We start from the raw sequence: 18,976 nt of genomic DNA on the forward strand, positions 1-18,976 counted from the left end.
ATGTAAAAAGGAAAAAAAAGGAAAATTGGACATTTAATGGCAATATCACCTATGAGAAATATATCAGACGAACATAATGGATCAGTTTAAAAAGAAGGACCATCCAGTTCTTCTGCATCCAGAAATACATTTTTTGAAATATAAGGTGGTAATTTATTCCCTTTTTGAATGTTTCACTTTCTGGGATTTTAAAATTTATATTTGATGTATGTAGACCTGAAGTCAGGAATATGACATTTGTTGTCCATTTCTTTGATGTTTTTGAGCTTTTGATTTTACTATATGATTTAATAGGGACTTTCCTTTTTTAACTTTCCTCAGAGTTCAGTATTTTTGTGATTTTCCTTTCTACTACATCATTCAGTCGTTTGTGGGCAATCATGAATACCACATCTTGTTATTTTCATATTATGCAGATGTTGATTTGCACTGTTGCAACATTTGCGTACTTAAGTTTTACATTCTGTGAATTACGTTGGGGGACAAAAACCACTCCAATAAAAGTAAGTAAAGTAGGTACACGAATTCATATCCTGTGCTAGTTTACTGTGCATTACGTCGTAACTACAATCCCCTTCCCTTTCATGAATGTGACCTACCGAATAGACTATTTACCGGATTTGTTATCGCATCAGCAACACGACGGGTGCCACATGTGGAGCAGGATCTGCTTACCCTTCCGGAGCACCTGAGATCACCCCTAGTTTTTTAGTGGGGTTCGTGTTGTTTATTCTTTAGTTTTCTATGTTGTGTCATGTGTGCTGTTGTTTGTCTTTTTCATTTTTAACAGTCAAACTCATAGATTGAAAATAAACTGACAACGCCATGGCAAAAAATAAAAAGACAAACAGACAAATAATAGTACAGACGACACAACATAGATAACTAAAGACTAAGCAAAATGAACCCCACCAAAAACTGGGGGTGATCTCAGGTGCTCCAGAAGGGTATGCAGATCCTGCTCCACATGTGGCACCCATCGTTTTGCTTAAGTTATTACAAATCCGTTAAAACATTGTGTCTTTACAAAATGTGACTTGTCACCTAATTTTACTTGCCATGAGCAACAAAACCCAAAACACTTGTGGAGAATGAAGCTGTCTACCCTTCAGGGGTACCATATTTTATCTATTTTTTTTAAGACTGGTTTACTGTGATGTGCAGTGTTTTCTTGACTTGATTGTCTTTTCATTGTTTTGACATTTAACCATAATTTTCTTACGTTTTTTTCATAATTGCCCAAGAGGTTTAATTTCAAAGGAAATCAATGATGTAAAGATATGCGGAACTCAATACGTTACCAAACAAACATGTAGAAAGTACACTTTATTACAAAAAAACACATGTTAAAACAAACAATAAAATGAAAAAATATCAGATATTGAAAATTGATATTTCAAATATGTTCTTGATAAAATAAATCACATGTCAAGACCAATAGACACATTTTCTACATTTAAATCTTTTGCATACAAGCACATGATTAAAATGGCAATTATAACTGTCAAGAATATAATTAAATTTTAATATATTTTTTATGTGGATTTTTGATTTCTGTATATTGTTCATCTACTGAACTTAATTACAGCTTACAAATAAAATACTTTTTGAAATCTAAGCTGAATGGAATGTTTCACTTTTATAAGTCTTGTTTTTCATGGAAAGAAAAATGTTATTGCACATAATTTTTACCTGTAATAATATCTGTTCACTTAACTTTATGAGCTCTCAAAAATTACTTCTACAATAATGTTATATATATAAGTATACACAATGTGCAAATGATAGTTTTAAGAACTCGTATCAACTGGCTAGGTGGATCGAGATAATTAATTCAAGGGAGATAATTCAAAGGTCTAATTTATAAAACAATCAAGATAAATTCCCACTATTCACAGACCATGAAATTAAAATTACCAATGCTTTAATTGTATATTGTGTATATTCAGCCAATTAATACAATGGAATAGGCAACAAAAAAAAAAAAAAGAATCAAAAAGTTGTTTGCAAAATTTGTTTCAATATTCATAATAACTATAAATATTTTTTTTTATAATTCACTGAATCGATATAAGCAAAATTAAATAGATGTAGTAAGTTCACAGTCAAACAGTTTTATTTACATACTGTAACAACTATTTCAATTTATAAATATATAAAAGAAAGATTTTTGAAATTTGTTTATTTTTTAAAATAAAATTTGGTACTCATGAAATTTTCAATATCCTATGTAAATAGTCATTACATTTTGTACTTCATATTTCAATAACAATATCAAATTTAAAAGTGTTAATATTAAGTTACTGTGAGTACATACTTAACAAACAATTAACTGCAAAACAAAGTGTTGATCACAACAAAAGTCCAAACACTGTTTATAGTAATTAAAAAAAAAACTGACTTTTACTTCAAAATACTTTTACTTCCATACCAGACGATTTTATGATTGACAATGAAAATTTTGATAATGACGTGGTGAAAATGAGTATTATGTTTTTGCTATTTTCGTTCAGGTGTTGTCAGTCCATATTTCTGTTTCATTTTGGTGATTTCTTCTTGTTTCTTCACATCATCTGTTTTCTTGAAAGCCTGGAAAAAATATATATTTTATGATGTAAATGATAAATTGCTATATTTATTAGGCTTGCATTTATTCTTGCGATTTTTGAAGAGTTGACAAAATGTAGGAATAGTTATTACAATTTAATACAAAAATGTAAACTATAAGTTCAAAAAACAATTGTTTTTCAAATACCAAATCCTCTGCAATTTTGCACAAAGAACATCACAAATATTTTAAAATTGACAGTAGATTCAATATTGATGATACTGTAAACAAAAGACAATTTTTAGATACATGTACCTGAAATAAATGCTTCAACTTTTTCATTTTTTACTTAACGGAAGGGAATGTAATTGTCAAAAATAGCTCTGAACAATTTTTTGTTGTTTAATCAAAAACATGTTTGGTTTTTTTTTTAGATTTTCAGGCATTCATAAAATTGAGAATGGAAGTAGGAAATGTGTTAAAGAAATAACAACCCAACCTGAACCAGAGAGCAAATAACAGCACAAGGCCACCAATGTACTTTTTCAGATTGATGATTTCCATATTAAATCTTATAATTAATGTGTTAAAATTTCCTTGGGAGAAGGTGTGTGTGTAGGGTATTTATGCAACAAGGTAAAATAGAAATCTGACAAAACCACTAACCTTATTAGCTTGGTAATATAACACCACTAGGTATCTGTTACAGACATTGAAACCAGACAGATGATCACAGGCATTCTTAGCATCAAATATATCTTCATACACTACAAATGCTGTTCCTTTTGTATCTGGGGTGTTTCCTCTGAAATTGTAAAAACACATCAAAATTAAGCAATATAAAAATAGAAATTAAATGTGAGAATACATGCCTTATTTAGCAGCCTTCACAATAAAATTTTGAGTCAACAAGCCTGAAGCTCAGTTTTTTTGAAAATTTTATTTGACTTACAATTGCAAGTACATTGTACAGAAGAATGTTACCAGTCTGAAAGCAATTTTACAAATCAGGGTTGTAGGACTTGTACTTGTAGTTAAGCATGCAGACTGATGATTGTAATGGAGACAACTAGCCTACATTGAACAATGTCCAAATGAAGAAGATTTAAGCAACCAAAGATCAATGGGCAAAACCCATTCTTTAATCAAGGCAGGGCTCACACTACTTCAGAATTATAGGGAGAAGTGACTTCTCTTTTTGAAACTGATAGGGAGAAGTGGTGAGATTTGAAAGAGAAGTGCTCATTCGCGCGGTGCGATACAATGTTTGGATTTTACAATAGTATAAAGGGCCATATGTAAATAATGTTCTTTTTATATTGTTCAATTCATATCTGAGTAAAAAAATTACAATTAAAGTAACATTTGAAATTAAAAGTTGTTTAAGTTTTACTAAGGTTCTTGTGAGAAACTACCAACTAAATATCTAGCACTAAAAAAAAAAAGTTATTTTAAAAAATGTAAAGAAATTATAATATATCAATTACAATTTAATCAAAAATGATCTTGTGTATGACATTCAGTGTTTCTCATAAAAAAAGTATAAAAGTTATTAAGCTGGGCCATAATATATTGATATTAGTATAATAGTCTCAGAGTTACACAACTTTAATCAATAGTTTGAAACAATCCACAAAAATAAAATATAGGGAATTATATACACCAATCAATTAGATGTCACCAAAAATCTCTTAATGCGTGTGGAATGCGTAATTTTTCCCTTTGGGATCAATATTCTTCTGTCAGCTGTTCCATCCGTGCGTCCGTAGTAATTATTGTAAAAGTACGGATTTCGGTCATAGCTGGTGCGGTTCAGAACCGGAGTTTAGAAATCAGTCAATGGCGGACGAATGCAAGAAAATTTACAAAAATAAACGATGTTTGACAAGTTATTTGGAAAGGAACATGATGTTTTTAATGCAATAAATGGATTAAAAATTTACTGGAGGCAATTTTTATCACGTTTAAATGAAGAAACAAACTTATTTTGCCACCGAAATTGAGGTTGATGTACGTTTTCGAGTAACAAGTGCCGGCACTTGCGGAAATGCACGAAGTGATGAAAAGTTGTATTTTTATCAAATAACCTGCTACACACTGCGAAGACAATGCTTCAACCTCTTTTCTAAAGATAATGAATCGTTTATTTCTGAATTTCTTTAATTTTCAATAAAATATTGATGTTTCATCAACTTGGTAAAAATTTAAAATGTCCAATGACGGAAGCGACTGAAGCGACTATCGTCAAGAACAGGGCGACTTGTTTTCGCTTTTGGGGGTCGGGGAAAGCGAAGTGACGATCGGGAAGGCGACTTCTTCGCCCAAGTCGCCTGGTAGCGTGAGCCCTGCAAGGTTATTTTTTTTTAATTCTTATTGTCTAAGACTTTTCTTGCTATGTACAGTCAAGGGTCTAACTTAAATAAGTTATCAAAGAAAAATAACATGCATGTGTTATTACAGACACTTTCATGAGTTGTCTTCTCTTTTTTCCTTAATCTGTAATAACATATGTTTGTTATCAGTTAAATATATCATAAAAATTTTATCTTTAATGAGCACTTGCACTACAAACTGCTCAGAGTCTGAATTGACCAGTTTTTGTGCTTGACCAGTAAAATCAAGCACACATTTTACTCGACTAGTATCGAAATTGTCTTGACTGTACTTTACTGTACTTAAGTGTACTAGACTAGGTCTCGACTTTACTTAATTAGTCTGAAATAGTCTTGACCAAGGCTTGACCTGTCTCGACTAGTCTTGACCTTCAAATTTAGTCTTGACTGGTGTAAATCAGCCTGTCTAACTAAATTAAATATTGATCTTACAAAATTCAAGCTTATTTGGTAGTTTGATTTATTGCTGTGAAATTAAAGAATTTAATTTTACAATAGATAAAAATAAAAATGGTTTATATTAATTCAGATAGGCATCTTTATTTTTTTTTATTACTTTTTCAAATCAACTTGGATTTTCATTAAACTATGCAGGCTTTTTGCAGCTATCTTAGATATATATACAGTCTTCACACTATAAATTTTAAGGCACAGGCCAGGTGGGCCTTTGGGTTTGGAATTCTACAGGCCCACCTTAAATTTTACAGGCCCCACTATCACCGGTGAGTGTCGCGCAGCGACACGAACCACCTAGGGGGGTTTGGGGGCATGCCCCCCCCCAAGAAAATTTTGGAAAATTAGATGTAAAATCATGCATTCTGAGGTTACATTTTTGTATCTTGTAGTAAATATAACTTATCCAAAAATGTAGTTTTTTTCACCATGTTAAATGAAAATTATTATTTTCTCCAATAAAAGTTATAACCGTTCCTTTGCCAAAAAATATTTTTTTAGCACTGAACTACTTCTGCTATACAAGTAATTGAATTTTTATTAGTGAATGTCAAAAAATCAAATCAGTGTTTTTCAAATTATTTAATTTATTTCAATTTTTAATCTCTGCTGAATGAAAATATCATGTTGTCCACTAAGTTTTCTGGAATTTCACTGTCTGATTCATCATTGTCACTTGTGTAATTATCATCATCATCATCATCCTCATCATCATCACCACCAGATAGCAAGCTGTCAATTAGGGCTTGTTTGGCTGTCCTCACTGCTTTCAAAGCTGTAGTTGCTGCCTGAAGTATATAATACATACAATACAGTAAATTTTAGTTCTTGAAAACAAAATAAAAAGTATTGTAAAACTTGACATGCTAATATTTTAATTCTTTTAAATAAAGCATTGTATTTGATATAGAATCATAACCTAACAATAGCAATAATCAAAAGGTGAGTTGAAAGAGAAATTGAAAATGTGTGAATCCAGCACTGTCTCAATGATTATTTTTATTTCTTGAAAGCTTAATGTAAATGTGCACACATTTTTTTTTGAAGATCTAATAAATGCCATTCAACTATCAATTTATATTAAACATAAAAATGATGACACAGTCAAAAAGGCTGTCATTGATTTATTTTATTGTTGTTACCAGGTTTAACCTGGTTAGCACTTCAGAATCAGTGTTTGGGCTTACAAAATCATTATTGATATTACTAGTGGCTCACCTGAACATAATTTTCTGAATTGGGTTTGACAGCTACCACTTGTTCAGACTGGTCTTCAGCTGGTTCAACTTCATCAGGCTCTAGTGGACCCAACACTTGTGGAACAGGTTGTTCTGTGTGGCTAGTACCAGGCTGGTCTTCTGTCACAGGCACTTTGGTTTTGGAGGAATAGCAAACCTTTCTTTTTCTACCAGAAGGGGTTATCTGTATGAAAATCAATGATAGTTTTTACAATATTTGTACCACACAAGTTTAAAAGTTACAAAAAATATTAAAGCTTGACGTCTCAAACAAGATTTCTTTATATCTATTTCTTTAATTAATACTGATATCTGCAACTTAAGTGAAATAGTGTATACAACTTAAGAATCTAACCAGCCAGTCTTTGATGGCAGCATCTGGATTAAATTCCTCTATAGACGGTGACTGGAGTTGTACAGACATTAATGTGTCCAGTGTGCTGTTATTAAGTCTGCCTCTTCTCTTGTTTTTGGTCAACTTCATTGATGAAAAGCATGTCTCATTTTTCACAGAAGTGGGAGGCAGACTTCTTAACAAGTCAAAGACACACAGCACATTATCAACATCATTGTTCTGGAATGCTGTGTTGACATCCAGTAAATCCACATTGTTCATGTCTGATCCAAACCTACAAAACATTAAATTATCATATCAACATTGGAGAAATATATCAAAGGCAGGTATGACAAATGAACTGGTTTCATTCAATACACCTCAGATCATAAAGAATGATATGAGGCGCATTTAATGGAAGATCAATTACAGTATGCATCGCCTGTAATACATGTACCCAGGATTTTTTTTATAATCAGAAACAGAACAAAATCATTATTTCACATGGAAGTTATGGACAATATGTAATGTCAAAGTCTGATTAATATTGTTTAAAAGTTAAAGTTATTTCATAATATAAAATTGATATATTCACCTTTCATAGACCATGGCCTTCAACAATGACCACTCCCCAGACAACTGTGCAGTATCCACATTTTCAGCCTGCAGTACAGCCCCAAATTGTTTTTTTACAGTGTTCATCTCCTCATCACCAAAATCTGAGAAATAAAATTCATATCTTATTTTAATATATTTTTAAGCATAAATCTCAAAATTCTAATAGTCATTACTGGTCTACATGTACATGAAATGTTAGTTTTGATTTTTAATTTCCTTTCACATAAATCTTTGATATGAAAACTTATTTCTTTAAGAATATCTAAAAGTGAGCTGGGTTAATATTTTTTAGTTTTGTACAATCCATATGAATTTCTTTTAGAATATAACAAGGTAAATGACTTAATATTAAAACACTATTTTATTATTCCTTATTTCATATCATATGCATTGCAGCATGGCATTGATGTGTAAATAAAATCATGTGTATGCATATTCATAAAACCAAAATTGAAACTCTGGTTTATGAAAGATACTGATAATTATAAAATTTTACATGCAAATAATAAAACATCAGAACAAGAAACATGTGCAGGCTGAAAATAAAAACAGAAAACATGCAACTTCAAGAATTGACAACATAAACTAAAAGGAAAGAATAGGCTCAAATCAATTATTAATCAATAAACCATCAACTATAAACCTGAAATATTATCTGATCCACGAATAGGCCAATGGGAAAAGCAAGTGATCAAAGATGCTTTGATTATTGAGGTGTTTGGATTTTCAATAGGAAATCTAACATCCATCTCCTTGAGCACGCATGTCAGGAATTTTTTCCGTAATTCATCAGGATTAAATTTATGCCCTTTGAATTTTACTTCCTCTCCTTGGTATAACTCTGTATCCATAACTACCTGTACATCTTTTACAATGTCATCTGTTTCCCTAAAATCATTCGTAATTACATTTTGCTTATCTTACAATGACTTATACATAAAAAAAAAGATAAAATTGTACTACTGGCAATAACAAAAGTACTTTTTTATTTTCAATTCTTGTAATGCAAAACTGAAAAGAACCATAAGAAATTAGAAACTTTTGGTTTGTACAACTTTTCCAATGAGCAAAGACTGACTGAGTCTTAAAAAACTTGTGCAAAATATTACTCATAAAATCATAATTTTAGAAAGCTCAAATGCAATAAAACATAGTATACATACTTCTGAATTAGTTGTGAAAACATTGCCTTTGTTGCAGTTACTCTCATGTATGCAGCTCCAAGGGTAAGACCATTTTTTTGAAGGAACAACGAAAATTTTACAAGTTGAGCAACAACATCCTGTGAAAAAAAAATTAAAATGTCATGTAAGTTACTAAGAAGGCTGAAACAGTCAAATATAGACAATGAAATGTTAATCTATGCTTATAACTAAGACAATGAGATGAAATGTATACTTGAACACAAATAAGTTTGCAAAACAAAGGTCACAGCATGCACAGTGACACTGACTAAGTTGTAACAGTGACAGTGTTAACTTTTATAAAATTCATTGATTTAGATTATACTTCTAAAGTTCTTAATTCTATACTGGTTACTTATGCGAAAATTACCTTCAAAATTAACATGTAAGAAATTATTGAACCGTCTCTAGCCAATTTTGCCAGTCCCTCTGCTTTGGCATTGTTGTGAGATGCAGATTCCAGTTGCAGTCTTATTGCCCTGTATCCTTTAATAAATCCATTTATTGCCCTAGCAACATGTGGCAGCCAACGGGTTCCACCCACTCTTGACGGTAAAATTTGATTTATATTCAGAATTTTAAAAGATCTCTTCAGTGCCTTCTTCTGTTTAGGACTCTTTCTGTATAGGTAATAGAGACCCAGAAGTAATGTCATAAGTTTTTCATAGAGAGCTTTAAAAGTAGATTTCAGGGAGTCTTTGAAGGCAAGCTCTAGTCTATGAGCCAGACAGTGATTCGTGACAAGATGAGGCCATTTTTCCCTCAATCTTGTTGCTAAGCCAGTTTTGTTCCCTAAAATTAAAACAAAACATATTATTATATATATATAACATGTTTAAGTGTATTTTGAACATAGAAGAATTTCAATTTACAAAACTAAACATTTACCATGTTTACATTTTAATATTGATATGAGATTAAGAGAATATTTATATCAACTCCCTTTTGACATATATAATTAAGCCTCTTTCAACCTTCTCTTATTGTCAATTTTTGGCTGCATATTATTCTACTAAATTTGAAGCACTTAGCAGACATCACATGTTCAATGTATATACTTGGTCATCAAATTAATGATTATGTGGACTGATATTGAATAAAAAATAATGAATTAAAATTATTAAAATTATGTTTTTCAATATTGATTTATTGTAGTGTTTACTAAGAATTTTGTTTATATTGCAATGTTTTTATTTAAATTATTGCGAAAAATTGTCGTGGTTATAATTGCTTGCACATTTATGAAAATACAAAATAATTAAACAAACCTTGCATATTGGAAGCACCATCAGCAGTAAAGCCTACTAATTTTGAATTTACTGCCTCTGTTAGTCCCATAGTGGAGAACACATTCATAAGGAAATCAAACAAATCACCAGAGCAAGCAGATTCAGCCTCTCCAATGTGCAAAAAAATATCTTCAACACGTCCACTGGTACATGACCGTATATAAACTGATTCTAGGTCCTCCCCTGTAAAGTCAGTGCTGCCATCCATTGTTACACTTAGAAATTTAGCACTTGTCAACTTTTGGACAATTCCCTCTTTTTCTACATTTGCAATACTTTTTATGAACATGGAACATGATTTGTCATTATTATAGTTCATACTGGTATCAATCCCCTTTTTTCTGTCTAATCGGCACAATAGTTCAAAGTCCTTAAAGGACTTGTGGTGTTTTGCCACTGCGTGTGCATTAATAAATTTCATTTTTAAACTGTCGTACTCATTAGATTTAAGTTGAAGTAGACATTGTGAAGCCAGTGATGTTTTAGGCTGTGACTGTGAGGTGGTGTTGAACTTTTGCAAATAGTGAAGATGGCTTTTGCTTGCCTCATGTTGTTTGACAGCCTCTATTTTAAAATTATTTGTGCCATTGGCAAAGGCAGAATCAACTTTTTCTGTTCTGCATGATATGCAGAACATGTTATTTTCGGCCTTATTAAACGAAAGCCATGGCCGTTTATCTTGCCATTGTACTTGAAATTTACGTTCCCTTTTGTTGATTTCGTAATCTTTTTTTGCATTTTTCTTTTCATCTTCACTAACAATTTTGTTAACTTTTAATCTCTTGCCGGGCTTTGCCCCCTCAAAATAACGTAGAAGACTCATTCTATCATGACTTGCATTTTGTTTATTTACGTTTGCGTCTTTTTAAACATTTATTTTCTATTAAAATTTGAGGTGTCTTCAAACACTCAAGTGATACAGAAACAAATCTGGATCCCGGTCGGTTGTCATGTTATATTTGCTGCATTACAAAGGTAAAGGAACCAGATGTACACGGTGATGATAGAAATTTTAACTGCGTAAGAAGCGGAACGTTTTTAACGATCTTTCCATACAATTTCGCTACAATTTTTTACGCATATGCTTGTTTCTATCACGGCTGAAGTTATTAACACTACGGAATTTCTACAGGCCCAACGGGCGCGTACAAATTAAGATTTACAGGCCCGACGATGATTTTACACGCCTCGGGCTTCGGACTACCGCCCAAATTCGAAGACTGTATATACTAAGTTTACTGAATCCCAGGTCATTTTGGTTTTTTGTTGTATTGCTGTAAAATTTAAGAATTAAATAATCTAGGTAAAAAAGGCTAGGATTTGAAATTTCGGACAGAATAGAAATAGTACACATTATACGTGTTATAGATCTAAGTCAACATTGTTTTAATACTTACACTCTTATTTGTCGTATAGCACCATACTTTCCAAAAATATCATACATTTCTTCAGCTGTTATTTTGTAGGGCAGATTTCTGATATACAGGATCCTGTTGACCTCTGGTGGAAGCCGAACCTGAATAATGAAAATCACCTTATTACTGCCCCTTTAATGAATATCTTTTTAATAAATAAGTGCCTATAAACAGCAGCACATGATGTCCATACAAATCTATTGGAGTGTGGATCAATCAGCAGGGCTCACGCTACCAGGCGACTTGGGCGAAGAAGTCGCCTTCCCGACCGTCACTTCGCTTTCCTCGACCCCCAAAAGCGAAAACAAGTCGCCCTGTTCTTGACGACAGTCGCTTTCAGTCGCTTCCGTCATCGGACATTTTCAATTTTTACCAAGTTGATGAAACATCAAATTTTTATTGATAATTAAAGAATTTCAGACATAAACGATTCATTATCTTTTGAAAAGAGGTTGAAGCATTGTCTTCGCAGTGTGTAGCAGGTTATTTGATAAAAATACAACTTTTTATCACTTCGTGCATTTCTGCAAGTACCGGTGCTTGTTCACTCGAAAACGTACATCAACCTCAATTTCGGCGGCAAAATAAGTTTGTTACTTCATTTAAACGTGATAAAAGTTGCCTCCAGTAAATTTTAATCCATTTATTGCATTAAAAACGTCATGTTTCTTTCCAAATAACTTGTCAAACATCGTTTATTTTTGTAAATTTTCTTGCATTCGTCCGCCATTGACCGATTTCTAATCTACGGATCTGAACCGGACCAGCTATGACCGAAATCCGTACTTTTACAATAATTACTACGGACGCACGGATGGAACAGCTGACAGAAGAATATTGATCCCAAAGGGAAAAATTACGCATTCCACACGCATTAAGAGACTTTTGGTTACATCTAATTGATTGGTGTATATAATTCCTTATATTTTTTATGGATTGTTTCAAACTATTGATTAAAGTTACTTAACTCTGAGACTATTATACTAATATCAATATATTATGGCCCAGCTTAATAACTTTTATATTTTTTTTATGAGAAACACTGAATGTCATACACAAGATAATTTTTAATTAAATTGTAATTGATATATTATAATTTCTTTACATTTTTTTTAAATATTTTTTATTTTTTTAGTGCTAGATATTTAGTTGGTAGTTTCTCACAAGCTTAAACAACTTTTAATTTCAAATGTTACTTTAATTGTAATGTTTTTACTCAGATATGAATTGAACAGTATAAAAAAAACATTATTTACATATATGGCCCTTTATACTATTGTAAAATCCAAACATTGTATCGCACAGCGCGAATGAGCACTTCTCTTTCAAATCTCACCACTTCTCCCTATCAGTTTCAAAAAGAGAAGTCACTTCTCCCTATAATTCTGAAGTAGTGTGAGCCCTGATCAGTACAGAGATTAATTCAATTACACAAATAAAATTATAGATTGCCTAACAATTTAATTTTAACACACTATTTAGTATGTAAATATAAGAATGTTTAAAATATTTACAAAATAATGAAAATAAACGCAATTAAAAGTTAAAATTACATTGTTAGGCAATTCTTAATACATGTAATATATATATTTGAAATAATAGTTGAATTAGAATTATCTTAAGTTTTTTGTTGCTTCTTGATGAATCTAGGTCTGTTTGCCTTGATTCACGTTCTGCCTAGTACCTGTTCACCCTAATATCTATTTGCCAAGGGTCCATTCACCCTCATTTTTTTTATTTGTTTTATTGTTGCATACATGTACATGTAGTTGCATTAATAGTTTATTATTTGAACAGAATATGGTAAGTTTGTTGAAAAATTTGCTTACTTTATTAATAATTTTTTTGCTGTAAAAAAACACATCATTGTTTCTACTGAAATAAAGTGAGATTGTGACGGTTTTTTTTGGGGTGTTGGATAAATCTTACTCATGGTTTATTTCGTGTATTGCTATAATGTTTTCATTGTTTCAAAAATAAAGTGAGATTCCAACAACATTTTTTTTTGTGCTGAATTAATTTAAAATCATGTTTTGGTTCGTATATTGCTATCATTTTTTGTTTTCATTGTTTCAGATCAAAGTATTTGAATCAAAGCAATTTAAAACAACAATCATGATTTTCCAATTATTCAACTGGAATTTGTGATTTTAAATTGGGTTCGAACGTGCGAGGTGCGAACATGTAGGGTGAGAAAGTGTATTGGGCGCGAACGGACCTGATACCCATCTGCACATGGACACAAAAGTCAACCTTAAAATTATACTGGATTTGCCTTTTGCCGTTTTGGTGTTTTGAACATAATTTTTAAGGTTTTTTCTTGACTTAACTCATGAAATGGTACAACTCTAAATCAAGTAAAATTGACCCTAACACTGTAACAATGGTTTTGGTAAACAAATATTTTACTTATTGCTAAGGCAAGGGGGTATAAACATGTATTTTTTTTTATTAATTATTCCCTCATAAAGCTCTTAATTAAGGTAAACACAGTTGTCTTGAATCATTGCGCTAGAAAACATATACTCAATCATTTCTAAAGAATTTAAAGCCAATAACATAAGATCAGATAATGATTTAAACAATTTACATTTCCCCCTTTTCTGCTCAATGCCATTTTTGCTGTTCAAGGCTGTAAAAGTGCTTTATGTACCGAATGCAATTTCCATTTTTAAAACGTTTGAGCAACGTCTTGAAATAGTCATTAAACTAGCTTATAAAAGTGAATAACGTTTGAGTTTGTAATTTAATTTATAGGTATCATAATTTGTCAAGAATAAAAAATGATCACAACTTGAATACATTGTCTTCAATTTTCTAATTTTATTCTTTTAGTCTAGAGAGTATACGTCGATGTGACGTCACCCGTAATGACAATTTAGCAACTTCCGGCAACACTGTGAATCACACTCAGGTGTAGGAAAGAAATACTGACTGAAAATGTCAACTCCAACCAGTGACACCCCAGACAAATCAGCTGGTAGGCATTAGTTCACAGTCTTTCAACAGTATAGACCCAAATTATGTTCTAAATGTTGAGCCACGAATCAAAATCATAGAAAAACTGCCCGGTCTTCCTAAAACTGTCAACAACACGCAAAAAGCTTTCAACGTGTACATAAGACGTAGAAATGTACATATATTTATCCGGACTCATTATGGACATTTGTGCACTCTCAATATAGCCATAGATTGAAGTGCAACATTAAAAATCGCTTTTAAAACATGTTAAAGAGGTCTATAAAATGAGTAAATCACTTTTTGAGTCTGAAGCAATTTTTTCATTTCAGTGGCGGATCCAGAACTTTTCATAAGGGGGTCCACTGACTGACCTAAGGAAGGGGGCCCCTGTTCCAGTCAAGCTTCAGTGGTACCCTTTATTTAATCAACCAAATTTTTCTAACGAAAAGGGGGGGGGCCTGGCCCCCCTGGATCCGCCCATGGATTTAAGCCCTATATAAAGTTTCTAAGGGATATTAAAAAGTGCTTTCAAAACATGTTATAGAGGTCTATAAAATGAGTAAACTGCATATTGAATCTGAAGCAATTTTCTGATTTATACCCTATATACAAATGTATCATGTATATTAAGTTTCTACATTGTTCTAAGGGACATAATTTTCTTACTAACTTACTCATAAAAAACTTGACCTTTCTACAACAGCAGCACTAATCTGTAAACATGAAGCAGAAAAAATATGAGGCAGGCATTAACTATGAAAGGGGAAGAAGTCTGTATGAATTTTTTTTTAAATCAAACATATTTTAAAGGGATAATTCACGAATTTTTACTTATCAGCTAGTTTTGTTCATTGTACCATAAACAACATATTCACCAAGATTTATCTGGATATGAACAGCAATAAAGGAGAAAATTGAAAATTATTTATTTTATTTCTTTGAACTTCCTGACTTACATGACTTATGTGACGTAGTTTTAAGTCTTCTTGCATGCCGGGAGTTGAAATAATCTCATTGTAAATCTTAATCGTTATTCATCTTATAACGCTATTTGAAGCGCATCGACAACGTTTGGTGTAGCTATTAACCAACTAATAATTAAGATGGAATAGTGATCAGCTTAAAATAAGAATGTACGATTTATATTTTAATATTTTCTGAAATGATTATAGTGATACAAGTAAGTCATATAAAAGAATATTTTGATGATATTTTGAACAGACATATATAAGGCCACGGTTTTTTAATTTGTTGGTTTACGGATTTTCTCCATGAAAAAGTCGGGTCGGTCGGTCGGGAAAAAAGAAAAAAAAAGATCTTTCAAGACAGAAAACCATATGCAAAATAAAAATATATTTCACCTTTCTAATAATATGTTTGTCATACTATTTTTCATCGTTCTTAAATTTTAGTTTGATGAAATATTATTGCTCAGCTGTAAACATCGCATGACATTGTCTAATAATTTCCCGTAAAAAAAGGGGGGGTACACTGACAAAGACGAAATTAAATCGTCATTTCACAAACAAGAAAAACAGATTCACGTCAGTTATTTGACTTAGCTTTTAATCAAAACTTGGTGAAAAATAATAAGCACCAAAACTGATAAAGAAAAAAAGTAAAAACGTCGTACGAAAATAAGTTTCAACACACGTGTCAAAAACGTAATAGACTCGTCCACTGGAAAAAACGAGAATATCAGGTTAAATAATCTGTTGTTATGCATTCCCGTTTTTTATCCAAATGGACGATATTTTTTTATTATCTGTAAAACAAGAAAATATCAAATGATTTGTTAAAATTCAGTATTTTAACTTGATTTCTTGAACTTCCACCTGTCCACATTTGGACAAGTCTATTTATACGAGAACATGCATCTTACGGACTGGTGACAAATAAGGGAAACGAACTCATTGTGTAATTTGTTTTAAACACAGGTTTCGTTCCGCAAAATTATTTGCGCAAACGACATTTCAAGGTCATTAATAATTGATTTGTCTATTTTTAGAAACGTAAACTGAAAGATTCATTTTTCACAACAGAAAGTGTCATCACTTCTGTTAGTGATTAATGCATTTCATTTCATAAAAAAGGATATTTTAATTATTTTTCAGGGATACTGCATTTGTTAGGGTCGGAGAGAATAAAAAAAAGCCTGAAAATTTGATTTTATTTTTATTTTGGAAATCGGCAAAATCGGGTCGGCGGATCCGTAAACCAACAAATTAAAAAATCCTGGCCTAACTGATAGTGTTTTAAAAATGCATGTTTGTACTTTTTACCTTTTACATCAGTCTGTCTAGTAAATATATGTCCTGCTAGTACATTTGTAGTGTGCAAATACGGCCCAGCAAATACAATGTGTATTGTACTTTGACACATAGTGACTACCTGTTGAATGCGTGGTTAAATTCAAGTTAATTAAAAGATTATCATTTTGTATCTTTTGATCTTTACTCAGTAAATTTAAGCTGTCACGGTTCACTTTTCTAGGTGTGAACAACATTTCGTATGAATGATACACGTGGGGAATCTTAATATTTTCCATAAGCTCAGTTTAAATATATATTATTGACGCTGAATATTTTTTGTAAAAAAAGAAATACTGAATTAGTTTAATTGAATAAATTTATGAATAATGATGTCCTTATAAACAAAAGTAAATGAATTAAAAATTTAAAATAAGAATCGGTGACCTTGAATTTTTTAAATAGATAGTAATTACCAATTGCAATTATATAATTGGGTCGTTCAAAGCGATCTTCTTTTTTTTTTTACATATTCAGGAATTAATGTCCTTATCAAAATAATTTAATTCTCACCACGTACTAATTCTTCAGCTATTTGAACGAAAATTTCAAAAAAGTTGCCTGAAAAATTTAAATGTCAACTTTGTCTAACTGGAATGGAATTGAATAAGAATGATAACCTGAAATTTCAATAATGGAATCACCATCGTTATAAATACACAAGCTTATCAAATTTTAAAGAATAACTTCTACCTAATTTTTATACGAGACAAAAAGACGTCAATTGATGTTCATGTACAAACTGTATAGTCATGCCATTGCCGGCGGAATGTTTCTGCTGCCACGAATTTATGCTATTTGATAAAAAAAAATGAAATTGGGTGAATGTTTCACTGAAAATACAGATTTTAGAATAGTATGTCTAAACCCTGTTGTTCTTGAAACAAGCTATATTAGTTTCCTGAGGTACAAGTGCCATAGAGGGAGATCTCCAGACGTACTTACTCACAGGCAAAGCAAGCTTACAGCTTATCGTCAGTTTGTGTGCTGGGTCAGGAAAGGTCAACCACTTGGCAAGAAACACAGAATAATCCTACCGGCTTGTGTAGTTAACATAATTAGAAAAGAGTTTCCATCGTTGGATGGGGTATACAAAGGATTCAAAGAATGTGAAAGTGACACTTTAGACTCTGAATAGTTCTAAAATTATTAAAACGATTATAACCAATACAATTTTTTATACGACCGCAAAATTTTTCGTCGTATATTGCTATCACGTTGGCGTCGTCGTCTGCGTCGTCGTCGTCCGAATACTTTTAGTTTTCGCACTCTAACTTTAGTTAAAGTGAATGGAAATATATGAAATTTTAACACAAGGTTTATGACCACAAAAGGAAGGTTATTATTGATTTTGGGAGTTTTGGTCCCAACATTTTAGGAATTAGGGGCCAAAAAGGCCCAAATAAGCATTTTCTTGGTTTTCGCACTATAACTTTAGTTTAAGTTAATAGAAATCTATGAAATTTTGACACAAGGTTTATGACCACAAAAGAACGGTTGGGATTGATTTTGGGAGTTTTGGTTTCAACAGTGTAGGAATTAGGGGCCAAAAAAGGGCCCAAATAAGCATTATTCTTGGTTTTCGCACAATAACTTTAGTTTAAGTAAATAGAAATCAATGAAATTTAAACACAATGTTAATGACTACAAAAGGAAGGTTGGTATTGATTTTGGGAGTTAAGGTCCCAACAGTTTAGGAATTAGGGGCCAAAAAGGGACCCAAATAAGCATTTTTCTTGGTTTTCGCACCATAACGTTAGTATAAGTAAATAGAAATCTATGAAATTAAACACAAGGTTTATGACCATAAAAGGAAGGTTGGTATTGATTTTGGGAGTTTTGGTCCCAACAGAATAAGGGGCCCAAAGGGTCCAAAATTAAACTTTGTTTGATTTCATCAAAATTGAATAATTGGGGTTCTTTGATATGCCTAATCTAACTGTCATGACTGTGTATGTAGATTCTTAACTTTTGGTCCCGTTTTCAAATTGGTCTACATTAAGGTCCAAAGGGTCCAAAATTAAACTTAGTTTGATTTTGACAAAAAATGAATCAGTTAGGTTCTTTGATATGCTGAATCTAAAAATGTACTTAGATTCTTGATTATTGGCCCAGTTTTCAAGTTAGTCCAAATCGGGGTCCAAAATTAAACTTTGTTTGATTTCATCAAAAATTGAATAAATGGGGTTCTTTGATATACCAAATCTAACTGTGTATGTAGATTCTTCATTTTT

The 18,976-nt window shown here is 31.7% G+C and overlaps 3 protein-coding genes across 4 annotated transcripts in view; 1 reads left to right on the forward strand and 2 right to left on the reverse strand.

The window, feature by feature from the left end:
* Positions 1-1,313: 1,313 nt before the first annotated feature.
* On the reverse strand, positions 1,314-14,171 carry LOC139498356 (splicing factor 3B subunit 6-like). The gene is made up of 4 exons (XM_071286743.1): positions 14,063-14,171; positions 11,455-11,573; positions 3,215-3,353; positions 1,314-2,589 (listed from the first exon to the last, which is right to left on the reverse strand). The coding sequence occupies exons 1-4, from the start codon at positions 14,087-14,089 to the stop codon at positions 2,500-2,502; spliced, it is 375 nt and encodes a 124-aa protein (XP_071142844.1). The 5' UTR covers positions 14,090-14,171; the 3' UTR covers positions 1,314-2,499.
* On the reverse strand, positions 5,559-11,278 carry LOC139498345 (zinc finger protein 862-like). Its single transcript, XM_071286723.1, has 8 exons — positions 10,037-11,278; positions 9,139-9,560; positions 8,748-8,866; positions 8,228-8,472; positions 7,562-7,685; positions 6,988-7,261; positions 6,613-6,816; positions 5,559-6,182 (listed from the first exon to the last, which is right to left on the reverse strand). Exons 1-8 carry the CDS (start codon positions 10,878-10,880, stop codon positions 5,994-5,996), a joined length of 2,421 nt encoding a protein of 806 aa, XP_071142824.1. The 5' UTR covers positions 10,881-11,278; the 3' UTR covers positions 5,559-5,993.
* A 140-nt stretch (positions 14,172-14,311) lies between the features above and the next one.
* Positions 14,312-18,976, forward strand: part of LOC139498352 (tumor protein D54-like) — a 38,680-nt gene continuing 34,015 nt past the window's right edge. For both annotated transcript variants that reach the window (XM_071286739.1, XM_071286740.1), the window contains exon 1: positions 14,312-14,452. In XM_071286739.1, coding sequence (XP_071142840.1) covers positions 14,413-14,452 — 40 coding nt within the window. In that variant the 5' untranslated portion in view covers positions 14,312-14,412. The remainder of the gene's footprint in view (positions 14,453-18,976) is intronic.

This window comes from Mytilus edulis, chromosome 12 (genome assembly GCF_963676685.1).
Source record: "Mytilus edulis chromosome 12, xbMytEdul2.2, whole genome shotgun sequence".
Classification (NCBI taxonomy): Eukaryota; Metazoa; Mollusca; class Bivalvia; order Mytilida; family Mytilidae; genus Mytilus; species Mytilus edulis.

What these genes read in the sequence shown, in the direction of transcription:
- LOC139498345 (XM_071286723.1), bottom strand. Translation starts at nt 10,880, where the DNA reads ATGAGTCTTCTACGTTATTTTGAGGGGGCAAAGCCCGGCAAGAGATTA. An exon ending in TGGATCAGATAATATTTCAG is followed by an intron (nt 7,686 to 8,227) that starts GTTTATAGTTGA and finishes TTTATTTCTCAG; the next exon opens with ATTTTGGTGATGAGGAGATG. An exon ending in ATTCAGAAAATTATGTTCAG is followed by an intron (nt 6,183 to 6,612) that starts GTGAGCCACTAG and finishes TATATACTTCAG; the next exon opens with GCAGCAACTACAGCTTTGAA.
- LOC139498356 (XM_071286743.1), bottom strand. Translation starts at nt 14,089, where the DNA reads ATGGCATTGAGCAGAAAAGGGGGAAAT. An exon ending in TGAGCAGAAAAGGGGGAAAT is followed by an intron (nt 11,574 to 14,062) that starts GTAAATTGTTTA and finishes TTCATTATTCAG; the next exon opens with GTTCGGCTTCCACCAGAGGT. An exon ending in TATATTACCAAGCTAATAAG is followed by an intron (nt 2,590 to 3,214) that starts GTTAGTGGTTTT and finishes TATTTTTTCCAG; the next exon opens with GCTTTCAAGAAAACAGATGA.